Source organism: Epinephelus fuscoguttatus, linkage group LG15 (genome assembly GCF_011397635.1).
Source record: "Epinephelus fuscoguttatus linkage group LG15, E.fuscoguttatus.final_Chr_v1".
Taxonomy (NCBI): Eukaryota; Metazoa; Chordata; class Actinopteri; order Perciformes; family Serranidae; genus Epinephelus; species Epinephelus fuscoguttatus.
Window position 1 is genome coordinate 30654199 of NC_064766.1, and position 24537 is coordinate 30678735.

At 43.1% G+C, this 24537-nt stretch overlaps 1 protein-coding gene across 2 annotated transcripts in view; it reads left to right on the plus strand.

Annotated features, from left to right (window-relative positions):
- Positions 1–24537, plus strand: part of LOC125901558 (myomegalin-like) — a 63091-nt gene that overhangs the window by 18355 nt on the left and 20199 nt on the right. The window contains exons 5-23 of one of the 2 annotated variants that reach the window (XM_049597244.1): positions 1767–1843; positions 5461–5584; positions 5677–5834; positions 5920–6076; positions 6822–6875; positions 18185–18322; positions 18411–18530; positions 18618–18710; positions 18807–19031; positions 19122–19280; positions 19364–19465; positions 20016–20153; positions 20354–20533; positions 20754–20948; positions 21030–21212; positions 21297–21413; positions 21500–21568; positions 21688–21794; positions 22151–22290. In XM_049597244.1, the coding sequence (XP_049453201.1) occupies positions 1767–1843; positions 5461–5584; positions 5677–5834; positions 5920–6076; positions 6822–6875; positions 18185–18322; positions 18411–18530; positions 18618–18710; positions 18807–19031; positions 19122–19280; positions 19364–19465; positions 20016–20153; positions 20354–20533; positions 20754–20948; positions 21030–21212; positions 21297–21413; positions 21500–21568; positions 21688–21794; positions 22151–22290 (2536 nt within the window). Of the gene's footprint in view, positions 1–1766; positions 1844–5460; positions 5585–5676; positions 5835–5919; positions 6077–6821; positions 6876–14542; positions 16020–18184; positions 18323–18410; positions 18531–18617; positions 18711–18806; positions 19032–19121; positions 19281–19363; positions 19466–20015; positions 20154–20353; positions 20534–20753; positions 20949–21029; positions 21213–21296; positions 21414–21499; positions 21569–21687; positions 21795–22150; positions 22291–24537 lie in introns of those variants that run through there. The other variant, XM_049597243.1, reaches the window with a different exon arrangement.

Below are 24537 nucleotides of genomic sequence, written 5' to 3' on the forward strand. Positions count from 1 at the left end.
ATATTATCAAGCCAGTGTTTCTCAAATGGTGTGCTGTGTTGCCATTCCAGGTGTACCGTGGGATTTTGTGATAACCACACATCATAACTGCAATATTCAACTGGGCCTATACAAAAAGTCATGAATTAATTTTCAATTGACTGTATCAGTATGTTGTGCGCCCCCATTTCCTAATGAAGAGGCAAACTCTAGCTAAAAATGTAATATAATTTAGTTTAATTTGAAAAACCTTCACAGGGAACCTATTTGTTGCCGTTCCTGCGGGGGAATTATAAGTGTGTGACACATCAAAAGCCCTGATTGGCAGCCAGTGTGAGGGATTCATTTAAAAGGAGAAAGTCGTGAGTGAGACAATGGATCGCTTTGTTATTCGGAGCAAATTGCACAAAGCACCAGCGAAGAAGACCTACCACCAAAAGAAAAGAGAAAAAAAATACCAGCTACCTGTCTTTTTTTTTCTATTGTCTTATGTCATGATAAGAGTGATAACACATGTTATAGCAGCTATGGTGAACAGATATAAACACAGGTACGCCTCGAGATTTTAGCTTACCCTTTTGGTGTGCCTAGGGCACAAAAAGTTTGAAAACCACTGGGTGAAGCTACCCCACAATATATCTGTAAAATATATAAATAAAGTTACCAGCTGCAACCATAATGCATCACTGATTGTAATCCAATGACATAATATATGTTATTCTGAAATGGGCCTTTCTGCATATTGAGTACTTACACTTTTGGTACTTTAAGTATATTTTGATGATTATATTTTTGCACTTTAACTCGAGTAACATTTTGAATGCAGGATCTTTACTTGTAACATAGTATTTCTACACTGTAGTATTAACATGTTCATTTAAGTACAAGATCTGAGTACTTCTTCCAACACTCCCTATTTCACAGCAGACATTTTGACTTTTTACTGCAAGAAGAGCACAGGTGAAACTGATTTTGTTAACGATGGCTCTCTTCCATCAGGTCAGCCACGCCAATGAGTCAACATGCACAGTACCAGGACCATAGAACTAATTCAGTTTATGATGTTATCAATGACACCTGTGCTTTTCCTGTTATGACAAATCAAAATGTCTGCCATGAAAAAAGTATGTTAGTAAATACCTTTGTTATAGGCCACACCCACATGGGTGTTTTCAGTTATTCTGGTTGATTACAGCTCACACAGTCCTGAGAGGAGGACTAATCGACCAATTAAGTGACAACACCTGTGTGGGTGAATCATGGGTGTGTTGCACATTTTTAAATTGATTATTTGACAATACTGTACAGCCCATCCTTGTCAATTTTACAGTTTCAGCATCTGAATTTTAAATTTCTGTCCTATTTTTCTACATGAAAGACATTTTGAAAACTAGATGATGCAAAGAATGAGCAAGTCTTTTTGAATTACCAACCGTTTCTGTAAAAAAATTCCAGGCCAAATGTACTGGCTACATGGACAGGCATGTGTTTTTTGTATTTCTGCAAGTATGATGTTGTAAAACAATATATATTTTTAGTCCTTTTTATGCAATTGTAAGGAATTGCAGATTTTATAGATTTAAAAAAATACATCTTAAATATTATGCCAATCACTGTCACAGGCATATTATAGTAACTAGCTTTCATCTACTGTTACTGATACTGTGGTATAGTTCCTAATTGTCATTTATCTGTTGCAAGATTTTCTGCTGGTTTCGAAGGAGATGATGAATTAATGATGTGTAATTATGAATGATGACTGACCCTCCTACTTTCATCTGTTGCAGAACATCGAGCTGAAGGTGGAAGTAGAGAGCTTGAAGCAGGAGCTCCAAGAGAAACAGCAGCTTCTGGACAAAGCACTGTAAGTCCATAAATACTATTCATTATTCATAATTATTGATTAATGTGCAAACTTGGGACCCATCAGCTGTCAGTGTGCCAACATTTTACCCTCTGTGGGCAACGGCCAATATTTTCGGGGTTCCAGTGTAGCCAGCAGATATCAGTTTAATGAATATCCCAGCCAAGTCCCACTCAACCCATCAATAATGTGATGACAAACGGAAACTGGAACTAAAATCTTGTACTGTAGCCAACAGATTCCGCGTGCATAAGCAAATATGTACTTATGGAGATTAAGTTTCCCAGCCTCTAAGAGTAAATATTTGTATCGAAAACAACACATACAGATACATAACCCCAAAGAGAACATTACACTTGAACGAGAAGTTAAAATGAATGGCTATCTTTGAAAGTGTCACAATGTAAAAGGTCCGCTCTGCACTTTTAAACGTCAGTCATGAATCCCAGACTAGACAGGCAGCTATCGACTGCCTAGCTTTATTCAAATACCCTTCATTAACAGACTGTTTAACGTAATGGGATCTAATTACATTGATGTTTTTTTTTTGGTGGAATTCACTTTGATAATATAGTACATAATGTGTACCGCTGGGCAGAACCACAAGTGCTCCAGTAATTAATTCAGAGCTTCAACACTTTGAAGCTTGTTTGACTCAAAGGCTCTGATAACAAAGATGAATCCTCATTTATGCTCAACAGTCATCTGTCAGCCCATTTAACCTAGGAGTGTGTGTGTGTGTGTGTGTGTGCACCTCCATCTATGGGTGTTGGCTTCGTAGTCCTGTCTTGACTGCGGTAACACCTCACATCCCTCACAGCTCATATGTCATGCAGCAGCTGATAGAGATAACACACACACGCACACACGCACATGGCATTGTGGACACAAAAACCCTTCATGGGTAGGCGAATGAAACCCACACCTTAAACCCCTGACACGTTACAAAAGTCTTGTTCAGGATTATTGTCGACAGGCTGCAACAACTGCTGGTTTTGTAAATGTGACATGATGATGAACCAGAGGATTCAGCTCAGGGGCGTCCATGAAAGCAAGTATCCACCCCTGTTTCTGTTTAGAATATACTGGTGTTTGAAGAGTTGTGTCAAGTCATATTAATAGTGATTATGTTTATCGGTAATTAAAGACAGGGAAGAGCCGTTAACGTTATTTAAAGACAATTGATAATCCCTTTTTGACACTGTTGATTCCTTAAAACAGATGTCCTCCTCTCCGTGTGGGGCTTATCTTGCTCCAGGATGGAGTCTGAACCTGCTGCAAAAGTGCAGTAGATTGCCTGGGTAATGTAGACATCAGCGGAGCTCTTTCTGGTTATTAGCCTGGTGGCATATCATCTTCCACTCTATATTGCTTTCATAATAGTTGGCACTGTGCTACTGCTGAAATCGACAGAGATGCTGCTTAAAGGTCAGGACTGGCGACCTTTAAATCGGTGTAGTTCATCATCGGCCAACTGTTGATGCTCTTGGAAAGGATGAATTGTCTCTAATTACGGGTCTCTATTTTTGTTGCTGTTGTCACTCCCTCTCCTTATATTCAGCAGCATTGTCTGACCAACACTTGTTCTTGCCCCATTCTGAAGCACAGTCTTATCCCACAGTGTCTTAATTCTCAACCGCATAACTCCAGGCCTCACAGCATTTCTCCGTAAATTGTTTGCATTGTTGACACACCAAGATTACTGAGGTCTCGCAGAAAGGCGGGCCCTAAACACTCAGGTCTTGTCCACTACACATAAAGCACATTTGTCCATGAGACAGACATTTGCATTACTCAGACTGGTTCAAAATATCCCAGTTATTTGAGCTGTTGCATGCGGTGGACAGAGTTAAAAACGTATGTAGAGAGGGTCCAGGACGGGACTCATGGCGACAGAGTGGCGTGTGCCATTCTGGGAGCAGAAATTCTGGGATAGTGTTGTTGACTAAGTGATATAGACAGATGCTTGCACAGTTGGGGTCCAAAGGAGTGAGAGGAGCACTTACGTCATGAACTGGGAATGCAAAGAAACAGGATGTGTGGGGGGAATCACACATTTCAGAGAGTTTAAAATTTGCATGTGCATATAAATATAGCTTTCACAGTGTGTATCAATTGCGTGTGACACCGTAAAGTGCAGGTTACCAACAACTGAAAGAAGGACCCAGATTGCATCCACTACTGTATCTGCGTCTTTCACCACTTTCAGACCATGTGAACATCACTAACCATCATAATAAAAGCCTACACCATGGGTGGGGCAACTTACTAAATCTCTGCTATAAGTGGGAGGGTATTGGGTTTCCCATGAGCACCGTAGCAGACAGGAAAGTGATGACATCATTGCTTCTTGGCTCTCCATCATGTTCTAATGCCGACCCCTCGGACTGCATTTATTGGAAATTCTCCATTGGGAATAATCCCTTAAGATGTATCAGGGGGTCCTCAATGAAAATAATACAATATAAGCACAGTTAGACAAAACATTTAAAAAGAAAAAGTAACAAGATAATTTAATAAATATGACCAAAAAAACCCAAATATTAATAATAAAAAACACAAAATTTCAGAGGCAGCAGTAAGTAATAAAGTTATAAAACATAATTAAAACTGCAAGCAGTGATAAACGGGCCTTCACACGTGTCAGGCCTGAACTCTTATCCAGCATGAGAAACTTGGGGTAGATTGGATAATGTACAATTGCATTACAATAACTCCCATTTTCATGGCGAAACACACAAAATGGCTGCAACGTCACTTCAGCGTATCCAGAAAAACTCAATCATCTGAATAAGCATCATCAAGATTTCAAGGTTTTTCAGACTCTTTAACTCTCAAACTTTATTGTCCATTCAATTTACATGAGATGGAAAATCTTGTTTGGTACTGGCAAAAAGACAAACACCTCACACAAAACAGTGACAGACAGACTGTTATATTAAGAGGCAGGTAATTAGTTTTGGATGCAGCCTGAATTGCAACATACGTATAATCCATTCATTCATTCGTTCATTTTCTGTAAACCATCTGACACTGGACGAGAGGTGGAGTACACCCTGGACAGGTCACCAGACTGACACATAGAGACAGACAACCATTCACGCTCACATTCACACCTATGGACAATTTAGAGTCACCAATTAACCTGCATGTCTTTGGACTATGGGAGGAAGCCAGGGTACCTGGAGAAAAACCCACGCTGACACAGGGAGAACATGCAGACTTCACACAGAGGGGCTCCGCTACCTGGGGTTCGAGTGACCCTGTTGCTGTAAGGTGACAATGCTAACCACTGCACCACTGTGCCACCCTCGGTATCATCCAGTGTCGGTTACATGAGTTGTATTGCAAGCTTCTTTCTTACAGTCAGTGAAAAGCAGTATCTGTTAAGTATATATACAGTATATAGTATACATATATTATAGTGAAAATGAAACATCAGAGTCAAGCCGTGGGTCCAGGTATTTGGTGTGTTTAACTCTTGGCTGTGATGTACCATCAAGACAGGTGATAACAATGAACAAGCTTTAGATGTGTGTGTGCGCATAGTTGATTTGGGAAATATTCAGTGCAATACCTCTGATCATTGCTGACTTGCCTCTTTCCCTGTTCAACAGCACAACAGCGGAGAGCTTGACCAATAACAATGAGGCAGAGCTGCAAAGAAGGTGTCGGGAGAGACAGCAAGAAATCGACCACATGGAGCAAGTGCTTGAGACCAAGATTCAGCTCCTGCAGGAGGTTTGTCCATTCACACCTTCCACTGTAGTTGATCTGACGTATAAATGTCCCAGATTTACAAACCATAACTGTTTATCTGTGTGTAATTGCAGGAGGCCCAGCTAGCACGCAGCGAGGCTGAGCGGATGGCCTCGCTGGCTGGATCACACTCCCATGCCTCCCTGCTCTCCCTAGACACCCCCATGGAGGACATCCCAGAGGACGAGAGGCCTCCGAGCATCCTGTCCCCACCCAGCACCAACAAAGACAGGTGCAAACCACTAACAGATCTCCTCAACCTCCACCAATGTCAAACAAACAACAAAGCCATATCTCATATCTCTGTCTGTGTTCAGGGTGATAGAGGAGCTGACGAAAGAGCTTTGCTCCAAGGAGGCGCTCATCACAGAGCTGAGCGGAGAGAAGACGACTCTCACGCGCAGGGTGGGAGAGCTGGAGGGACAGGTCAAGGAGCTGTCTTCATCTCTGCTGCAGAAGGACAAGGATGTGGATGTAAGTACACATTTTAGTCCTGTTTTGGAAGACACCTAACATCAAAAACCCTCACTGGAAATGGTCTTAACAAATAGATACTAACAACTGAAGTGATGGAACCCTTCGGGAGATGTATGGGCTAGTTATCCCATGTATGTAGAGCATATCAATCCATCCCTGCACAATTTATAAGAGCCTTCTAATATTACTGCATTCCTCTGGACCACCATGTCTCCTCTGGCCAGACTTCTATTCTAGAAAGAGGCTCCTGAAGCAGCATATGTGACATTCCTAAACCCTATTTTAACAGCTACTAATGTGGGTCACAAGACCTATTTGCACGCACAAACTACTACTTGAACAAACACACAGCTGCAGCCCAGAAAACATCGGTAGGACACTGACGTTGTGTCCCCGGCCAAAAATGGTCCTGGTGAAATGCCAAAAACTGCGAGGTGGTTACGAGGTGCACAGCCAGATAGTGACGTTGTTTCCATGTCTAATAATGCTCCAGTCAGACCCTCTTTTAGCAACCAGAAAATATTGATCATATTATTGCTTTTAAAAAGCAAATGCACAGGTGCAAGTTTTGACACCCGTGACGTATGATGTTATCTACAGAGAACAACAATTTGATATCTCTGTGGCTCATTTACTCACTTTCCTGACCTGTTTGTGTTCTCTTATTCTTGGGTTTGTAATTTTCTTTAATTCTTAGATTAGTACATACAGTCAGTTAAATATTCTGTCTCCTCTGTTACAGTATTATCAGGAGGAACTTGGTCGAGAGAGGCTGCGCATCGAACAGGAGATGCAGGTACGTGGAGCTCTGGCTGGTTCATTAGTCTTCACGTGTTATTATAAGGTTCTCCACTAAGGGTCAGAGCAGTATCACAGTTCTCATTGTCTGATGTCAGACAGACTCTGCCTCCCTATGGAGAAGTGACACATAACATTTTCATACAGCAGTTGACTGCAGATAAAACATGACACATATTTAAATAATCTGGAAATTTCCAATAATATTTCAAATGGGAGGGGATCAGATCATTTGCAATGCAGAATTTAAGAGGTTTTGGTACAGGACCAACAAACTGCATCCAAGTTTGTCCTTTTTTTCAAATTTTTCCACTGAAGAAAAGTGCAGTGTTTCCAAATACATAATACTGTCTCTGCAGAATGTTTTATGCAGAAATCAGCATGATAAAATAAATACAACTACTTTCTGTAATACAATGTCAAGGTAAAAAGTACGTAAACATCCTGTGAAACATCCTGTGAAACATCCTGTGAAACATCCTGTGGTGAGCTGAAACTTTGCTCGTCGTTGTGCAATTGAACCCTGAATGTTTCACGAGTCATCCACAGTGGTTTGTTCCTCTAAAGCAAGCAGAGGAGAGCAGCGTGACGTTAAGAGAAAGTGCTGAGTGCCGTAATACTGCAATGCATTCATTAGGCATCATGTGAAAGATCTTTGAGAGGATTCATCTCATCACACAAAGTGCCAGAATCTCATTACGCTTACAGGCTTAAGCTGCATTGACGTCCCCAAGGACACATTTCCTTGTCCTGATGTCTAATGACACTGCACATGGAGGGGGACCATTACCCTCACGTCAACTCCCTCTATCCAGAGGGAATATTTACCATCAATTTGCAGTTCTATAAATTAATAATCACAATTAGCTTTATTATTCATCTTTCTGGCTGCGCAGTGTTGCTTCATGTTATTTAGCTACAGCCTGAGTGACACAGTGTTTGTTCCAAACATATTTGTTGTTGGGTGAGGCGCTTTAACTTGTAAATCAGTTGTGAGTGAAAGATGCAAATGTACTCACCAGGCAGGCTCTCTGCTCAGATTTCACAGTGGATGCATGTGTGCGTAGCAATTTGCATATGAGAGTGTGCGCCTTGTGGTGGCCGATAAGGGCAAATGCACTACAACAGCCCAGAATATTTCCAGGAGGAGAAATGGGCTGCAGCTTCAGAAATGATGCCAATTCTATATGAAAATCCAAAACAAATACAACAAAAATGTGCTGCAAATGAAAAAATGTACTGCAGAGAGCCAAAACTAATAGACTGTTCAAATAATTAAGGAAACGCTTAAATGACACATCAGGTATTGATGTACAAATTATTGATGTTAAAAATCTTTACTGATGTACATTGTATAATTTGTTGAGAGAGAACGGGGCACTCATAACGGACCTGCCAGTTTTCATCTTCTGTTAAAGCTGCATGGTGCCGGGCTGTGAGCACAGGTCCCACTAGAGGACGTCGGGCCTTTTGCCACCATCATGGTGTCTTACAGTGTGGTCAGAGACATTTGCACCAGTAGCCCACTGGAGGTCATTTTGTAGGGCTCTGGCAGTGCTTCTCCTGTTCCTCCTCGCACAAAGGAGCAGATACCGGTCCTGCTGCTGGGTTGATGCCCTTCTACAACCCTGTCCAGCTCTCCTTGTGTAATGGCTGGTCTCCTGGTATCTCCTCCATGCTCTTGAGGCTGTGCTCGGAGACACAGCAAACCTTCTTGTGACCGCATGTATGGATGTGCCATCCTGGAGGAGCTGGACAAGGACAAGGACACTAGCAGAACACAAAGCTAGAGAAGAATCAGTCAGGAAGAATAAGGAGAGAGTAACTGTCTGTGGAAACCAGGTGGAAAACCATTGTCTTTTTGGAGGTTGTCTTGCTTTTGCCTCTCCATTGAATCTGTTGTCAAGACATAAACACACAAACCCCAAAATAAACGCAACAGAAAAATGCTACATATCCAGTCAATACAACAGAGGTTCTTCTAGCCTAGTGGGCCTAGGGGGAGCGCTAATTAGAAGCCTAGCGTGACACTAACAACATATATCTGTTACCTTTTTATGATATTGTTAAAGACCACTTGCAGGATGTTTGCTGCTCATGTAGTTGTTTTGGATTTTTCTGTGTGTTTTTAATTGGCATTGCCTCTTGAGCTGCAGCACTTTTCTTTGAATAGAAGTGTTTTTTGGCTTTTTATAGTACGATTTCCCTTGTTGGCCAGTGTAGTGCATCGATTAGCGTGCACTAAAAAATTAAACAAAGCTGCATAGTGTGTTCGATGATGGATGACTACACCATGTGCAGAACATTTAGTCACCAAAGGAACAGTGGGCTAGTGTCTTAGAGTGTGAAAGGCCAATAATTTACATATGATATGCAACTTTTTGTGTCTGAGTGTTTATGTAGATAAGAAAAGACAAAACCTTGATGTGAGTACGATGAGGAGAGGAGCTTTGCTTTTCTGAGGGCTGAAGTTGAACTGTTGTTTGTTTGTTGGTGCATGTGTGTTTGGGCAAGAATGAGACAGCGTGTAGAGTTAAAAATATGTATGGATACAACAGTGATTCCATATTATACAGTATACACATATTTTTGCATTTTAAGAATTTAAGGAAACACCATTGCAAACAAAAATTGTTTGCCATATTCTGTAGCTTTAAATGACGTGTGTCTTTTACTGCGGTTAAATTATTCTAAATGTGGGCTTCAGTTAGTTTTTAGCAATATTAGTTCTGCAGCAGTGACAGAAACTGTTTATACGTCTACTCACAGAGATCATGTGAGGGTCAGTGTGATAGGGGTCTTGGGTCTGTGTGTGTGTGTGTGCACATTCCCATGAGGCGCCTTCTTTTCATACATGCGTGTGTGCATGCAGGCATCTCGCTGGTTAGCAGTTTAGCGGCTCTGGTTTCAGCCGGGTTGTCGATAGGTCAGGTTGACCTTTGAGTGCTCAGCAACCCCGACACTGATATCAAGTTGTGTTGTTTCAGACAGACCCTCGGAATAAGAGCTCTTAATTAGTTCCCCAGACGACACAGCCATTTACATCAAATCTATGTCTGGAGTGAGAGGAAGAGGCACGGAAGAAATATCATCTGAAACCTCTTATGACAGTTAGTTATTTCCAGGGTTTACTTCAAAAAAATAATTTGTGGTAATTGGTACACTGTGAACAACTGAACTCTTTATACATTTGCTTTACATATACAAAGTTGTGAACATCACATTTCATAAAACATCTGATCAAAAAGAAAAAGCAAACGTTATTTTCCGGCTGTCTGTGACCTCCTTCAGGCAAATTCTAACAAACACCCGATTTAGAGAAAATGACTCAGGCCCAGTAATTAACTTTCAAATAATCAGCAATCAAGGATCTTGAAGCAGACACAAGGTCCCACGCCTTTGACTCACACATTACCGAGGACGCACAGGATCTGTACCCTAACCTGTCTGCAACAGAAGTGCTTTGAGGATGAAAGTATATGGACGGTCGACAGGAGATTTTGCACTGCATTATCTGCATGGAAGTCACAGCGTGACAGCATGACCATCTGTTTGCGTGCCCTTGGGAAAAACAAAATTGTGGTCACTGCAGAGATGCACAGTCAAATTCAGGAGAAAGGCCCGCTTGTTTGAACATAACAGTCCAATCATTGTTGAAATATCTGCACCACGGCAACAAGGAATACAAATAAGACTAATTTTGAGGCAATAGCATGTTTTAACACAAGTCATGCTGGTCCGATGAGGTCATTATTAAAGGTCCAAAACCACCTCACCAATATGATTTAGTAAGATCAAGAAAATGCTAGCAAGTCAACTTAGTGAGCTTTGTAAACATGCAACATTTCTCACACTAACAAATGTATGTATTTATTTATTTATTGATTGATTTAGCATTAACCTTTTATAATGACAAATGCACAAGAAAGCAAATCTCAAAGTGATGTCTTAAAACTTTTTAGAGGTCCAGTGTGTAGGATTTAGTGGCATCTAGCGGTGAAGCTGCAGATTGCAAACCAGCTAAAACATCTCCCGTGTGCCAAGCGCACAAGGGACCAACGGGAAAACAAGAATAGCCCCATCTAGAGCCAGTCAGTACCTTACATGCACAGTTAGGTTGAGCTACAGTTGTAGTGCAACAAGGCCATTTAACTGTCCTACAGTCCTTTTCCCAGTATCGAAGCGTGAGAGGGGAATTGATCAAAAGTATGTCAGACTCTGCTACAATTGGTGGCGATATGCCCTTTTTCAGTTTGTTAGTACTGGACCCTTTTCTGGTTGACCTATTACGTCAAAGACCAAACAAGTGAGCTACAGTTGGCTAGCAGCAAAGCGGTATCATGGTGGACAACTTTACAGCTCTGTACATTTCATCTTTCCAAAAAATGCAAAGCACTAGATGTAGATTTTGCCATGCTGTTAGTGGCTCCTTCTTCTGTTATGCATTTAATGCTTTTGACCTCCAGGTCAAAGCCTGGGGCAGATATTGTGGAGAGTAACTCCGAATTGCATTATCTGGGTGTTAGTCCGACTTTGAGAAATTCGATTTAATACGATTTCAGTCAAACTACTGTAACATGTTTACATGTATTTTAAAAGTCCAGTTTTAGTTGAACTGACACAATAAATTGATTTTCTCTAATATCATGTAAACGCACTGAGTGTTTGGTTTGTCCATACCTGTGGAAACAACACGGTGGACTCCGTGGAACAGGATCCACTCCATGAATGGCTCATTCTAAGGCAAGGAAAATGCAACAATTCTTATTATCAATTCTTTATGAAGTAATGAAAACATAATCATGAATATTATATACCATTCCTGCCATTAGATGACCCTAAATCCCACACACTGGACCTTTAATTCAGCTACTATGAATACCTTAATAGACAGCACTTGTAGCAGCAGTTATGTAGCTGTGACCCAAACTGACATTTATATTGAAAACTGACTCTGAAATTATAATGTTGTGAAGCACTGACTGTTTTGCTGCCAGTATGATAATAACCTCTATTCAGAGTTTGCCATCATAAATAACCTCAGGCAAGCTTTACCTCACCACACAGCAGCCATCTTTAACTGCTGATACGTGTTGTCTTGGTAACTGGTTTCAGTGCTCACTGATGATTATTTTTGCGGTAGAGAAAACATGATTTGATCTTGACTTTGCAGAGCCTCTTGTCTGATAAAATACCAATGAATAACCAAATGTGAGGCAACTGATCCTGAATACATGAATAGAAACTGAATAGACAATGAAAATCATTAGTTTCATTGGTCTGTTCTGTAGTTTGGAGCTACTAGTTTACATACACGTTCCCAGTATAATAATAAAGGGTAAATCAGGGAGTGTTTATACTAACTCTTAATTTATACAGCAAAAGTTTTGTCTTATCTTTGAGTTCATGCCTCCAATATGGCCTAAAATGCTACATTGGGTATCGGTAAGTATGAACCTATCTAATACCATGTCAATTCTTATTCATAAACTTAAAAGTAGTTTCACACCCAGTTTTTAAATCGTGTAGTGTTAGCCATTAGCAAAGTGACAGAAATTTGGCGATATTTTACACTGGAAGGTTCCACCAGTTAAGGGTTTAACTCGAGCAGCAAACTCCGGGGCTGACAAAAATGACAAAAGAATATATATATATATATATATATATCTCACCTATCTGCATTTTATTAAGGCTTATAGTTACACATAATTAAGAGCGGGTCGCTTTGAATGACAGACTGTCTGCCGATAGTGTCCTTGGATTCTCAGTCAGATATTCCCTTCACCCACCCACCCAAATGATAAGCGCAAACATTTCATATCAATACAGAGTCAATAATGAACTTGGTTTCAAGGTATCAGAATCAGTATCTAGAAGGAAAAAAAGGTATTGCAGCATTTCTCGTTTTTTTTCTGTTTTATTTCATATGTATTTATTTCTCTTTATTCAACCTTAATTTAACCAGATTGAGATTAAAAATGTCGTTTTCAGGAGTGTCCTGGCAAAGACAGGCAGCAGCATAAGTTAGAGACAACACAGAACAAAAATACAAAATAAAACAAGCAATATTAAACACAAAATGAGTGCAACTTTAAGTCCTTCTGCAGAAGATACATTTAAGGAGCTGCATACATAAATCCTTCTTCGCCAAACTCTGTGCCTACCCTAGGTAAAGACAGAAAAATGTCATGTGAATGGAGAGCATAGCCATTTTCAGAGTATGCAGTACAATTTGAAGGAAAATACTGGAAAGTGGAAACTGGTTCTAGTCAACCCTTAGGCCGTGCGTGCCTGTGTGTGTGTGTGTGTGTGTGTGTGTGTGTGTGTGTGTGTGTGTGTGTGTGTGTGTGTGTGAGAGAGAGACAGAGAGAGACTCCATTAGTAAGAATGGACAAGACATTGTGCTTGTATATGTGGCTGTCCATTTGATTTTCTTAATCAAAGAACAGACTGTAATAGAAGAGTCTACAATTGAATAGAAAAAATAATCACATGGCAACACGTACAGCATTTTGTACAGTGCATCTAGTGTGGTAATGTGTAAATTTTGTACATATATATAATATCTTATAAGAAGTATTAGGCTTACATTGTAAACCTTGTACGACATGCTGTGGTAAAACTGGACATACCAATTAAAAAAATAGACAAAAACACATTAGAATAGAATTGAATAGAAAGAATAGAGTCTATCTCTACTCTTTAATTTTACAGAGCGTCACTAATGTTACCATGTTAACTGAGCATTTCACCTGTTCAGTCAGGCGCACAGAGCTTAGTAACCCGGGCAGGAGGAAGTAACCGACTCCCAGGGGAGCATCACTTTGTCTCCTCACCAATAAACCCCAAATAAAAATAATATTCGCTGATTTTACATTTTATTGTGTGTTTTAAAGTCACAATGGTCGTTTTAAATGTGAATCATTTTAGATATTAATTCATGGACATCTCTGCATGGCTGCACCCTGCTTCTCCACCCCCGTACTCTCTGAATGGTGCGCTCCACCGCTGCAGGTCTGGTTCAGGCAGACACATCGTTATCAGCCCGGAGGATCTCCGACCGCACGAAGCACGGACCCCGGTGAGCGCGTGTTTGCCTCTCTGGCTGTCGGTAACGGCTCTGAAATGAATGAAGAGTCCCTTCTTCAGACGCAGACACCGGGGAAAGACTCAGAGGACTGTCCCGGGACGCCTGTAACCGCTCCGTGTCAGTGTCCGGATTATTACCGATCCCCGGTCATTATTAACCTGACGGCGCGAGGTGCGGCTCGTGTGTCCGTGACAGCCGGCTGATGGTGCAGAGGCGCGTGCGGTGGGGCTGGGGACTGCGAAACACCGGCTTGGTGACAGCGCGAGGACGATATCCAGATAAATGCTGCATCTGATTGAAGAGACATTCACATGACTTGGCTGTGGGAGTATGCGCCATAGCCCCGATGCACCTGCTCCTCCAGCTCCTGCAAATTAATCAGTGATCCCGGGCTGATGGATATTTTTTAATGAAACTCACAATATCTGTTAATTTATTGTTACCTCGTGGTTTTCAGTTCTGCCAAAAACCTCATGTGCAACCATTTTCTACAAGCTTCTCCTCGTCTACCTCATTTAATTTATTGTTAAGCCATTGAATTTAATGCCACTGCAAGAACTGATGTCACAAGGAGCTTTACACTATTTCAGATTTAAAAGAAGGCTATTATCACGCACTGAACGCATGTGTTCACTCTGATGCAGCTTTTGTGGCATCAAATTCATCACAGGGATTCAGGTGTCCTCAGATTATAGTAAATAGGGTTCATTATAAACCTGTGGAATGCTCGATCTCAAGATGAAGGAGACGTGTCGCATCTGTGGAAGGGAGCTCTGCGGTAACCAGCGGCGATGGCTCTTCCACCCCGCCCCCAAGCTCAACCTGCAGGTGCTGCTGTCTCACGCGCTTGGACGAGAGGTGACCCGGGATGGCAGGGGAGAGTTCGCCTGCTCCAAGTGCACCTTCATGCTGGACCGCATGTACCGCTTTGACACAGTGATCGCGCGTGTCGAGGCCCTGTCCATCGAGAGGCTGCAGCGGCTCCTGCAGGAGAAACACCGGCTGAGGCAGTGCATCGGTGGGCTCTACCGGAAAACTAACTCAGAGGAGGGTGCTGTGACGTCACTTGGAGGTAATGAAGGACCAGGAGATGGGATGGTGGACATTTCGGGTCTCACTCATGCAAAATACTGCGCCCTGCTCCAGGATGATCTGGTCTACTCTTTGTACGAGTCCTGGGCTGATGACAGCCTGGACTGTCCACATCACCAGCACCACCACCCTCAGTGTCCTGCTGGTCCAGGGTCAGAGGTCACAGTTGCAGGCTCACATCGTGTTCACAGCACTCCCAGGAGATGTCGGGGATGTTCCTATTGGCGGGTGGCGGACTCTGACTATGAAGCAGTTTGTAAGGTGCCCAGGAAGCTGGCACGGAGTATTTCCTGTGGGCCATCAACCAGATATTCAGCCAGTGTTATTGGAGGGAGTGTGACTGGAGGAGTGGGAGGTGTTGGAGGAGAAAGAAACAATGTGCAGGATTCAGAAGAACCCCCCTCCTCTTTAACACTGGTCCCTGGTTCTCAGGACCCCTCAAAGACGTCAGACAGTGATCGCACCCTGGCTGGACGAGCCAGCTCCAGCCCCTCTATCACATCCTTAGAGACAACTGAAGACTACAATCAGCCTGGGGCCATAACAGATGGGCCGCTGAGCTCCCCCAGGGAACTAATAGATGACCCGATATCCGACTCCCTCTCTGAGGAGCACATGGGAGCCCCACATGGCCAAGCCTCACCTGCACCCAGCCTCTCTCTGGCCCTCTGTTTGTTGCAGAGCTACGCTGTGTACCGGCCAGTCCTGAGCTTGAAGGGGAGCAAGCTGCCAGTGCTGCGCCGACAGAGCTCCAGCAATGGAGGTTCAAGGCTTAGCTTCCCTGATCCTGTTCTGGGAATGTCTTATGGAACTCCAGTGGGAGAAAGAGAAAACCACATGCCAACACCTGAGCTGGGGACGCCTCTGATCAGCGTGATGGATCAAGATCTGAACCTGGCTTACATGGAAGAGTTATTGGAAGATTTGTACAGAGAGTATCCTACCCCACGCCCTCACCAGGTATAAACCCTCCATAGGGATGGTGGTGGTGATGAATACAAGGATTTTACTACTGCAGGATGATGGCACATTTTTGCTTATGCACTGCAAATTTGCAGTATCTGCAGCAACCCAACAGGCTTTGATGCTTGATGTGCAGCCTGCCGACAAATCCAGCATCCTCACCATTTTTTTATACCTCAATTAGCCTCATAATCCCACTGTCAGTCACTTAAATCCTGCCCGCAGCTTCTCTACCAAGCTTTTACCCAGGAGGATGTGAGCTCCAGTGCTGTGTGTGTATGTTTGTGTGTGTGCACTCAGTTGCCTGTGTGTGGGAATACATTACATGAGCAGTCAGGTGAGGGTAAGCTGTGACACTCGACATGCCCTAATTACCTAGTGTTTGTGTGCATGGGAGTCAGCACGCACAAAGAGATCATGAGTCATGTCAATGAAGAAGAAAGCATCTAGTGAAAGCACAGGTATTTTGACATTGAAGTATAAATATCTACAGCCAATATATTTAAAAGGTTTTAAATTAAGATTTCAAAGGATCCACAGTGACTTCAATCACAGCTGCCAAATTCTCTAAAGCATGAACACACCCTGCACACAAATGAGTCTCCCAGTTTTTCCAGTCAGAAACTGGTATGTTTCAGCGCAGGATTTTCTGCTCAACTATGCCAAGTGTGCAATACTTAAATTCCTCAGACAGAAATTCTCAGCAAAAGTATTTGCAGGGTGAGTATTTGTCTCTGTGTGATCTTCGGGGCCGGGGCTGCTGACTGAAGTAGGTTACATGTGGGGAGACATTAAGACAAAGTGGCTCCACTACTGGCCTATTTTTACTCAGAACCCTTGAGGCAAAGTGATCCACGCAATGTCAGACCATCCTATCATCTCAGCTCTGGTTGGCTAGTACAGTACCCCTATTTATGATATGTTAATGTAATCATTTCTATAAGAAAAAGAAAGTGTTAATTTAATCTCAGCTATATGATGACGAATCAATTTTGGTGTATCACAGTTAAAGTAAGTGTGTTGTAATGGCATCCTTCCTCTGGCAAGTGAAATTTGGAAACAAGGTTATGTAAAGATAATGTGGCACAGGGCACTTAGAGCACGCTCACTTGTGCCAACTCATGCATGCAGACACTCTCACACTGCTCCAGAGGCTCTTTCCCTGTCATGGCTTTTTACAAAGTACACACATGAATGAGCAGAGTTTGTGAATGTTGTACACATATTACACAATCCACTGTGGAAGCTATGTAGCCCACAGCCTCTGTATTTCTCATTAATTTGAAACAAAAGATCCTCCTCACAGATAATTCAGCTGCTGGATTCAGTCGGGGGAGCTGTATTTTTTAACCTGGACCCTATTTTCACAGGTTTTTGTGTCGAAGTGACTAAAGGGAAGAGCAGTTTTTGAAATAGGTCCAGTATTGAGCCAGGGCGCTGTGCCATCAATGTACATCCACTAAAGTGCTTGTTTTTACCACCAACAGGCACAGATTATTACTTTCAATGTCTGACAACATTATGGAAAGGATCCCCACAGAGAAAAAGCTTTTTATTAGCTTTTTGTCAAACTAGAAACAGCCACAAAATTGCTATCACCAAACCCACCAGACTCCATTCAAATAAAGAGTAATTTTAGCTCTGTAAAGTCCACTTTATTTAAAATCAACAGAAACAAAATAAAACTCACAAAAACCATCTTGATTCATTTGTCCACTGTTCCAACCATCACCAACTCTAGTTTGGTTGAAATAAACCCTTAATTCACCCAGTTAGATTTGAAAATGTGCTGGCTCTACACCTGCTTAAATTACTGTTTATTTAAATGGACTCTGGTGAGGTTGATGATGGCAATTTCAGGGTTGTTTCTGGTTAAACAAAACGGCTCTTACTTCTTCTCTCTCTGTAGGGATCCTCTCCATAATGTTATCAGACACTTAGAATAACAATCTGAGTCTATTAGTGGCAAAACAAACACTTTTAGTAGTAGAGTGGTTTCATTGCAGCCTGTTTCATCACATCCTGCAGCGCTCTTTCTCAGTGGACCATTTTCAAATCTTGCTGTCTCCATTAGTCACTTAGACACAAAAACCAAAAACATGCACAGTGAGTTCTTATATAACCTGAAACCCTGACATCTTACCTTATTCTCTTCATCACAGAGCCTTGTCGAGGAGCAGCAAAGTCAGCTGAACCAGTATGAGTGTGCAGCTGGTCAGTGTGTCAGTGAGCTGCAGAAAGCCCAGCTCCAGGTCCAATCCCTGCAGGCCAAGATCCAGGAAAGCGAGGCCAATAATATGGTATGCCTTATTACAGTTAGATTTGTTTAATAAACTCACATCTGAGAGCTGACAGCAGGTTAACAGTGCTACCTGTTTCCGTCTTTAGAAGCTGCAGGAGAAGCTGAATGAGATGGAGTGTGAGCTGCGTTCAATCCGCCAGGCTGCTCAGAGTCAGGAAAGGACCATTCAGGGTCTCACAGAGTCCATCAGCACCAAAGACAGTGAGGTGAGTGTTTGTGTTTGTTTGTCAACCCGTGTGAGATGATACCTGCATTTGAGAAGGTACTCATACCCATGATTATTCTGCCTCAAGGCCCAGGAGCTGTACCGGTTGATGGACGAGCAGAACACCACACTGTGTAAGCTGAGAGAAATGGTCCACCGCCATCAGCTTGCTCAACACAAGGTGAGACATGGTGCAAACCCTGATCCAGAATCATTCCTTACAGGTAGAAATCTTGTCTCCAGGCAGATTACATACTGGTCTGTGGTCAATCTTTAGGCTCCAGAGGGGGTCAGCGAGTCCTTGACGCTCGCCCAGCTGCAGGGAGAGCTGGTTGGAGTGCAGAGCTCCCTGTTCTCCCTTGGTCTGGAGCTGGAGGCCAGCCAAAGGAGTCTGAGACAGAGCCAGAGGCAAGGAGATGACCTGTCGAGGTTTAAGGACAGACTTAACTCTGATCTACAGGAGGTGCAGCAGCACAGGGAGGTCACTGAAAAGCACAACCAGGTTAGTGCCTTTGTGAATGTGTGAGTGCAAAAGAAAGTCTTTGAAGTATAAAGAGTGCAGCGTGTACAACCTCTCGTCTCCGTGCCGCAGGACCTGCGCTGTGCCCTTCAGAAAACTCGCACTGAGCTCCAGGCTAAAGAAGCAGCTCTGAAGGAGGCCGAGGCAGAGCGACACACTGTGGTGCAGGAAAAAGACAGGAGCATCACACAGCTCAGACGCTCTCTGCAGGATAAGGAGCAGCAGTTAAAGGTAACTTGCACAAAGCCAGTTGCAGTTAGGTGCACACACATGCACACACTTCTGACCCTGTTTAAAAACCTTTGTATCCGTAGGAGTACTCAGAGATGCTGGAGTCAACAGGAAGCTCCAAACCAAGAGATGCTCTGCTGGAGAAACTGAGAGAGCGTATTAAAGACAGAGACAGAGCTTTGGAGGTAAACACACACACACACATTTATAGTATATACACACCAGGGACTTAAATTGATGTCAGCTTGGTGGAAATAGTGAAACGACCCCAGCTACTGTTCCAAGTGTACCATATACTGTGTGATTAATGCAACAGACCTCCGTAGTGTACACTCAGTGCAGGGGAAAAACCAGTGTATGCATCTTGCAGCAGTTAAACGAGCCAGTGGTAGACAGCATTGCAAACTCCTCCTAAATCAGTAGGTCAGCAAACAACTAACAGCCAGCGTAGAAAAAAATCTTGGTGGGAATAGTTAGGGAGAAATAGGAGAGAAAACCTCACCATCTTTTTTAAGTCAGACCGTACAGAAGTGGAACATTTACCCTAAAAGGATCACAGTTTTAGATGATGGTGTTGCTCCCTAACAATGTTAATTTCATGCCCTGCCTGTTTGATTTAAGTGGTTTGTAAGGAACATGAGCTTACAGCACACCTTCTCAGGACATGATGAATATCACAGTTCAGGGCGCCCAGAATAGCAGTGGTGTGATTTTCTCCCCCTCTGCCATCTGCAGCGCTCCATCGATGACAAGTTCCGCTGTGTGGAGGAGCGCGAGGGCCAGGTGAGGAGGCTGCAGCTGGCCCTCAGGGAGAAGGAGCGAGACCTGGAGAGACTCCGCTGCATCCTGTCCAACAACGAGGAGACCATCACGGTACGCTCATCAAACATGTCAGACCTGCCATGGAGACTGTCCTTTAGAAAGTACCTTTATTGAATCGAAAGATCTAGTGCTGATATAAAATGAGTATGCATTTTTTTGCTACCAACTATTATACTGTTTAAAGGACTACTTCACCCCCGGGTATTATATATTCCTTTCTGTGTGGTTACATCTGTGATTGTGATCATCAGAGTCTGGACGCCATGGTGCGTGGCAAAGAGCTGGAGCTAGAGCAGGCGGCAGAGGCCTACAGGAACCTGCAGTGGCTGAAGCAACAGAGCGAGGAGAAGGAGAGAAATACTCTGAGGGAGAAAGACACCATCATCAACCAGCTACAGGCAGCTCTACAGACGCACAGCCAGGAGGCACAGGTAATACACCAGCACACACACATTCATTTATTACCTTTATTGTCATGGCTTCCAATTGTTTGCTGTGGTATTTTTTAAAGCTTTGGAAAACAGCCTATGTAGACAGACCTGGGCTGCTTGTTTTCACTTTCACAAATACAGCAGGTGTGCTGAAACAGGCTTTTCTGGGTGTATGTTGTTCTGCGGTTATGTGTGTGTGTGTGTGTGTGTGTGTGTACAGGATCTGACAGCCGCCCTTGTTGCCAGAGTTCAGGCTGGTCCCACTGAAGTTGTAGAGGAGTTGAAGGCTCGGCTGGCACTGAAAGAAAAACTCTTCCAGGAGCTGCTGTCAGACCGCAGTCGCCAGTCTAATGAACACCAAGCGCAGGTCCAGGACATGCTGAACACTCTCAGCTCCAAAGACCAGTATCTACAGGTGTGGTTAATGGTTACTGAAATGCATAGTTATATAGTGCCCAACATAAAGCTTTTAACCTCTTCACTGTCTCTGTCTCAGGACTACTCCTACAGGCTCTCCCTTGTGATTAGTGAGCGGACCAACCAGCTGCAGGAGCTACGTAGACATCTGTCGTCAAGGGAGCAAGAGCTGTCTGAGCTGAAACAGGACAAGGAGAGAGAGATGGGAGGAGAGACGGAGCATCTGAGGAGTCTGCTCAAAGAGAAAGAAGCCTTCATCAAGGTACCCGCTCATTCATTTCCACCTGGACTGTCTCCCTCAGTCATCTCCTGTACACCTGATCTTAACGTACACTTCCTTCGTCAGGAGCTGATGCAGAGCCATGAGGAGGCGATGCAGCCATCCTCTAAAGGGAGTGAGGCAGAGATGAGGGCTGTCCAGGAGGAGCTGCAGCTGGTACTGAAGAAGGAGAGGGAGGCTCAGGTACCTGTGTGGACTTTATGATGATGCACAAGAACAATCCTTTTTGTAAATCTCATGAGTCATATCTTTGTGGCCTCTCCCTGCAGAAGGAGCTCTCTGCTCTGCGTTTATCTTTGGCTCACCAGCAGGACACCAAGGACAGCACAGATCATCAAGTAGGATTTTGTTTCATTCTCAGCCAGTAAGAAAAGTATTTGGCTGTTTGTGCTGCTTAATAGCATGCATTTATTATGTCTCTCCTTCCTCTTCTACCCTGCCTTCCACTCTGATCTAGTGTGTGCTGGGGCAGCTTGTGTCAGAGTACAACAAGCTGAATGACGCCCTGAGGGCAGAGAAGAGATTATACCAAAATCTCACGCACATTCACACCAGGAGTGACAGGTAGGGAAGCTGCACCCAGGTCTTGTAACAGGACGGTTACTGTGAATACAGTGAAGGCCCAGACACACCAAACCGACATCAAAGAACTAGTGGCCAACAGCCAACTTGGACACATGTTCTGTGCCTGTATGAGAGGAAACAACTCTTCGTACCAGCAGTAGTCTGGATTCAGCATTAAAAATGGGAAACTGGAAGACTGACAGGATGATTTGAAGATGCTAGTTAGCCATTAGCCAGTGTTGAAAGGACAAAGGATATTTTCTGTATGCTAGCGAATTGACGGCCAAATGTCGGCTTGGTGTGTCAGGGCCCCAAGTTACAGGTCTAAATCTAAAACCCATTTTCCTTTTCCTCAGCTCTGAGAAGATCCAGGCCCTCCACACCGAGCTAGACTCAGTTCAGGCACTGCGCAGACAGCTGGAGGAGGTCCTGGCCAGGACCCGTAACATGGCCCTGGTGCTGGAACGGGCAGCTAAAAGGCAGCCTGACTTTGGAGGTGGGGATGAGCAGGGTCCAGCCTCCAGGGCTGCAGGGGGCACTGTCACTAACGCTCTGTGATGCTCTGTCTAACCACAGCACTGATGAGTGACACTCTTCATGTGAGATGGAGCTGTCTGGAGCCACTGATGGTCAGTTTTATGAGGGAAAAAAATGTGGAAAAAGTGATTATATTCAGGAAAATTAAGCGTGAATCAGAATCTGGCTGTCAGTCTTCAGGCAGCTTCATCCAGATAGCACAAGCACTACTCACAGTAGCAGAAGCCTGTTCAGATTAACCTCAATGGTATGAAGTGGCAACGTGCAACCCAGAGTCTTATTTATTAATCTAATTTGTGAGTGTGGTGTGAATATGTTTTTGTATCGTTCCTGAAAACGGCCTGCGTATTGCTTTGCAGTGCGATTGTTCTGTATTGCCATTTCTGTGTACTGTCTCTCACCGATGTCACTCTTCCAGCCTTACTGTCACAGTGAAGTTACGTCTTGTGGAGAAACTCAAGCTCATGCCTTACAGTGAAGCGTCTCACCATCCATCATTTGTTTTTATATCATCTGTTTGTGGACCGGATGTGCACACCTAACTTAAGGCCCAAGATGCAAATCCCAAAAGATGGCCGACTAGTTTCCTTCAGTTCAGCTCAACCTTGACTTGCTTTCATAGACAGTTAAAACGTTAACCTGCTCCACACTAGTTACAATATAGTCCGACAGATATGCATGAAACATAAGTTCAGCCGCGTTAGACACTTTAAAGGACAGTTCACCCCAAAATCTAAAATACATATTTTTCCTCTTACCTGTAGTGCTATTTATCAGTCTAGACTGTTTGGTGTCAGTTGCCAAATGTTGGAGATATCGTTTACCTTCTCTTAAGTATAATGAAACTAGATGGCACTCTGCTTGTAGTGCTCAAAGCTAGCAATAGATGCATGCTTCCTTCTGCACTGTGATTTGATTGGCGGGTGTAGTTTGGTAGAAAGAACATAGTTCCTAGACATCTCTAGGGCCGATATCTCTGACACCAACTCACACCCAAACAATTTAGACTGATACACAGCTCTACAGGTAAGAGGAAAAACATGTATTTTTGATTTTGATTTTGGGGTGAACTGTCCCTTTATGGTAATATAATGTGTTTTTAGTTGATCTGCTTGTTGAACCTAAGTTCAGCTTTGTATCAAGAAAGCAAGAAAAAAAATCAGTTAATTTTACTGTCTGCACTGTGCTCTCTATAAATCACATGAGATGTGAATGCCAGAACGTACGCATTAAATATTTATATTAGCTAGAGTACATTTTCTTGGGATTTGTGCCCTGATCTCTCATCTAGCCTCCGAGATGGAATCCTTGTCAACACTTCTTTTTGTATTTTTAATGCAACAGAAATAAAAATGTGCTGGCTTTTTGTCAAAAGCACTTCTGTTTGTTGTGTTTAATTGGGAAATTGTCGTAAGAATATCCCAAACCTGATATCCCCCACTTGGTCCTGGATATACCTTCCTTCTTTCCCCAGAAATCAACCCACAGTCTGAACAATTCTGTCATCCTCACCCTACTAGTTTTACCTAGTATGTAGTTTTATAACTGTAAGAACAAATGTATAAATGTGTTAAAATATGGTTAAAACATCTGAAATAGTCAACTGATTTCTGTAGATAATTGAGCTTTTATTTATAGATATACACTATACTTTGTACTGCCAGACATTTCCAATTCAAATAAGTGTTTCCTCCTTCATGTTCTCCCTCATGCATGATATTGTGGCATGGTTTTCATGTTTGCATGGCTGTTCTGCTGTAATACCTACTCTAAACTGCCACATTCACCAAATAAGGGAAGCTCATGTGAGCCCTTTACTCAACATCCCTGATATCAAATAAAGAAAACATGAATTCCAAAGTACTTTAAAGGTATACTATGCAGAATTGTTGGTTACTGTTTTTAAACAGGCTCACTAGCAGAAATGAAGGTAAAAGCCAACCCCAGATTCACTCTCTTTGGCATTTTGCCTGCTTTTATTTACGTCAGCGCTGTGTCTCCTGGATGCCTGCTGTTTACAGTCTGGCACTTGGTTGCCACCTTTTTATAGAGCCCTGACCTCACCTGACTCACCTATAAATGTCCCAAACACAGAGAATAAGAGGAAAACACAAGCAGAGGAAGAGTCTCTGCAGAAAAATACACCACCACACCCCTCTATAGGTGATGTTCAAGAGGGATTACTTTTACACTTGTTAGGAAAATC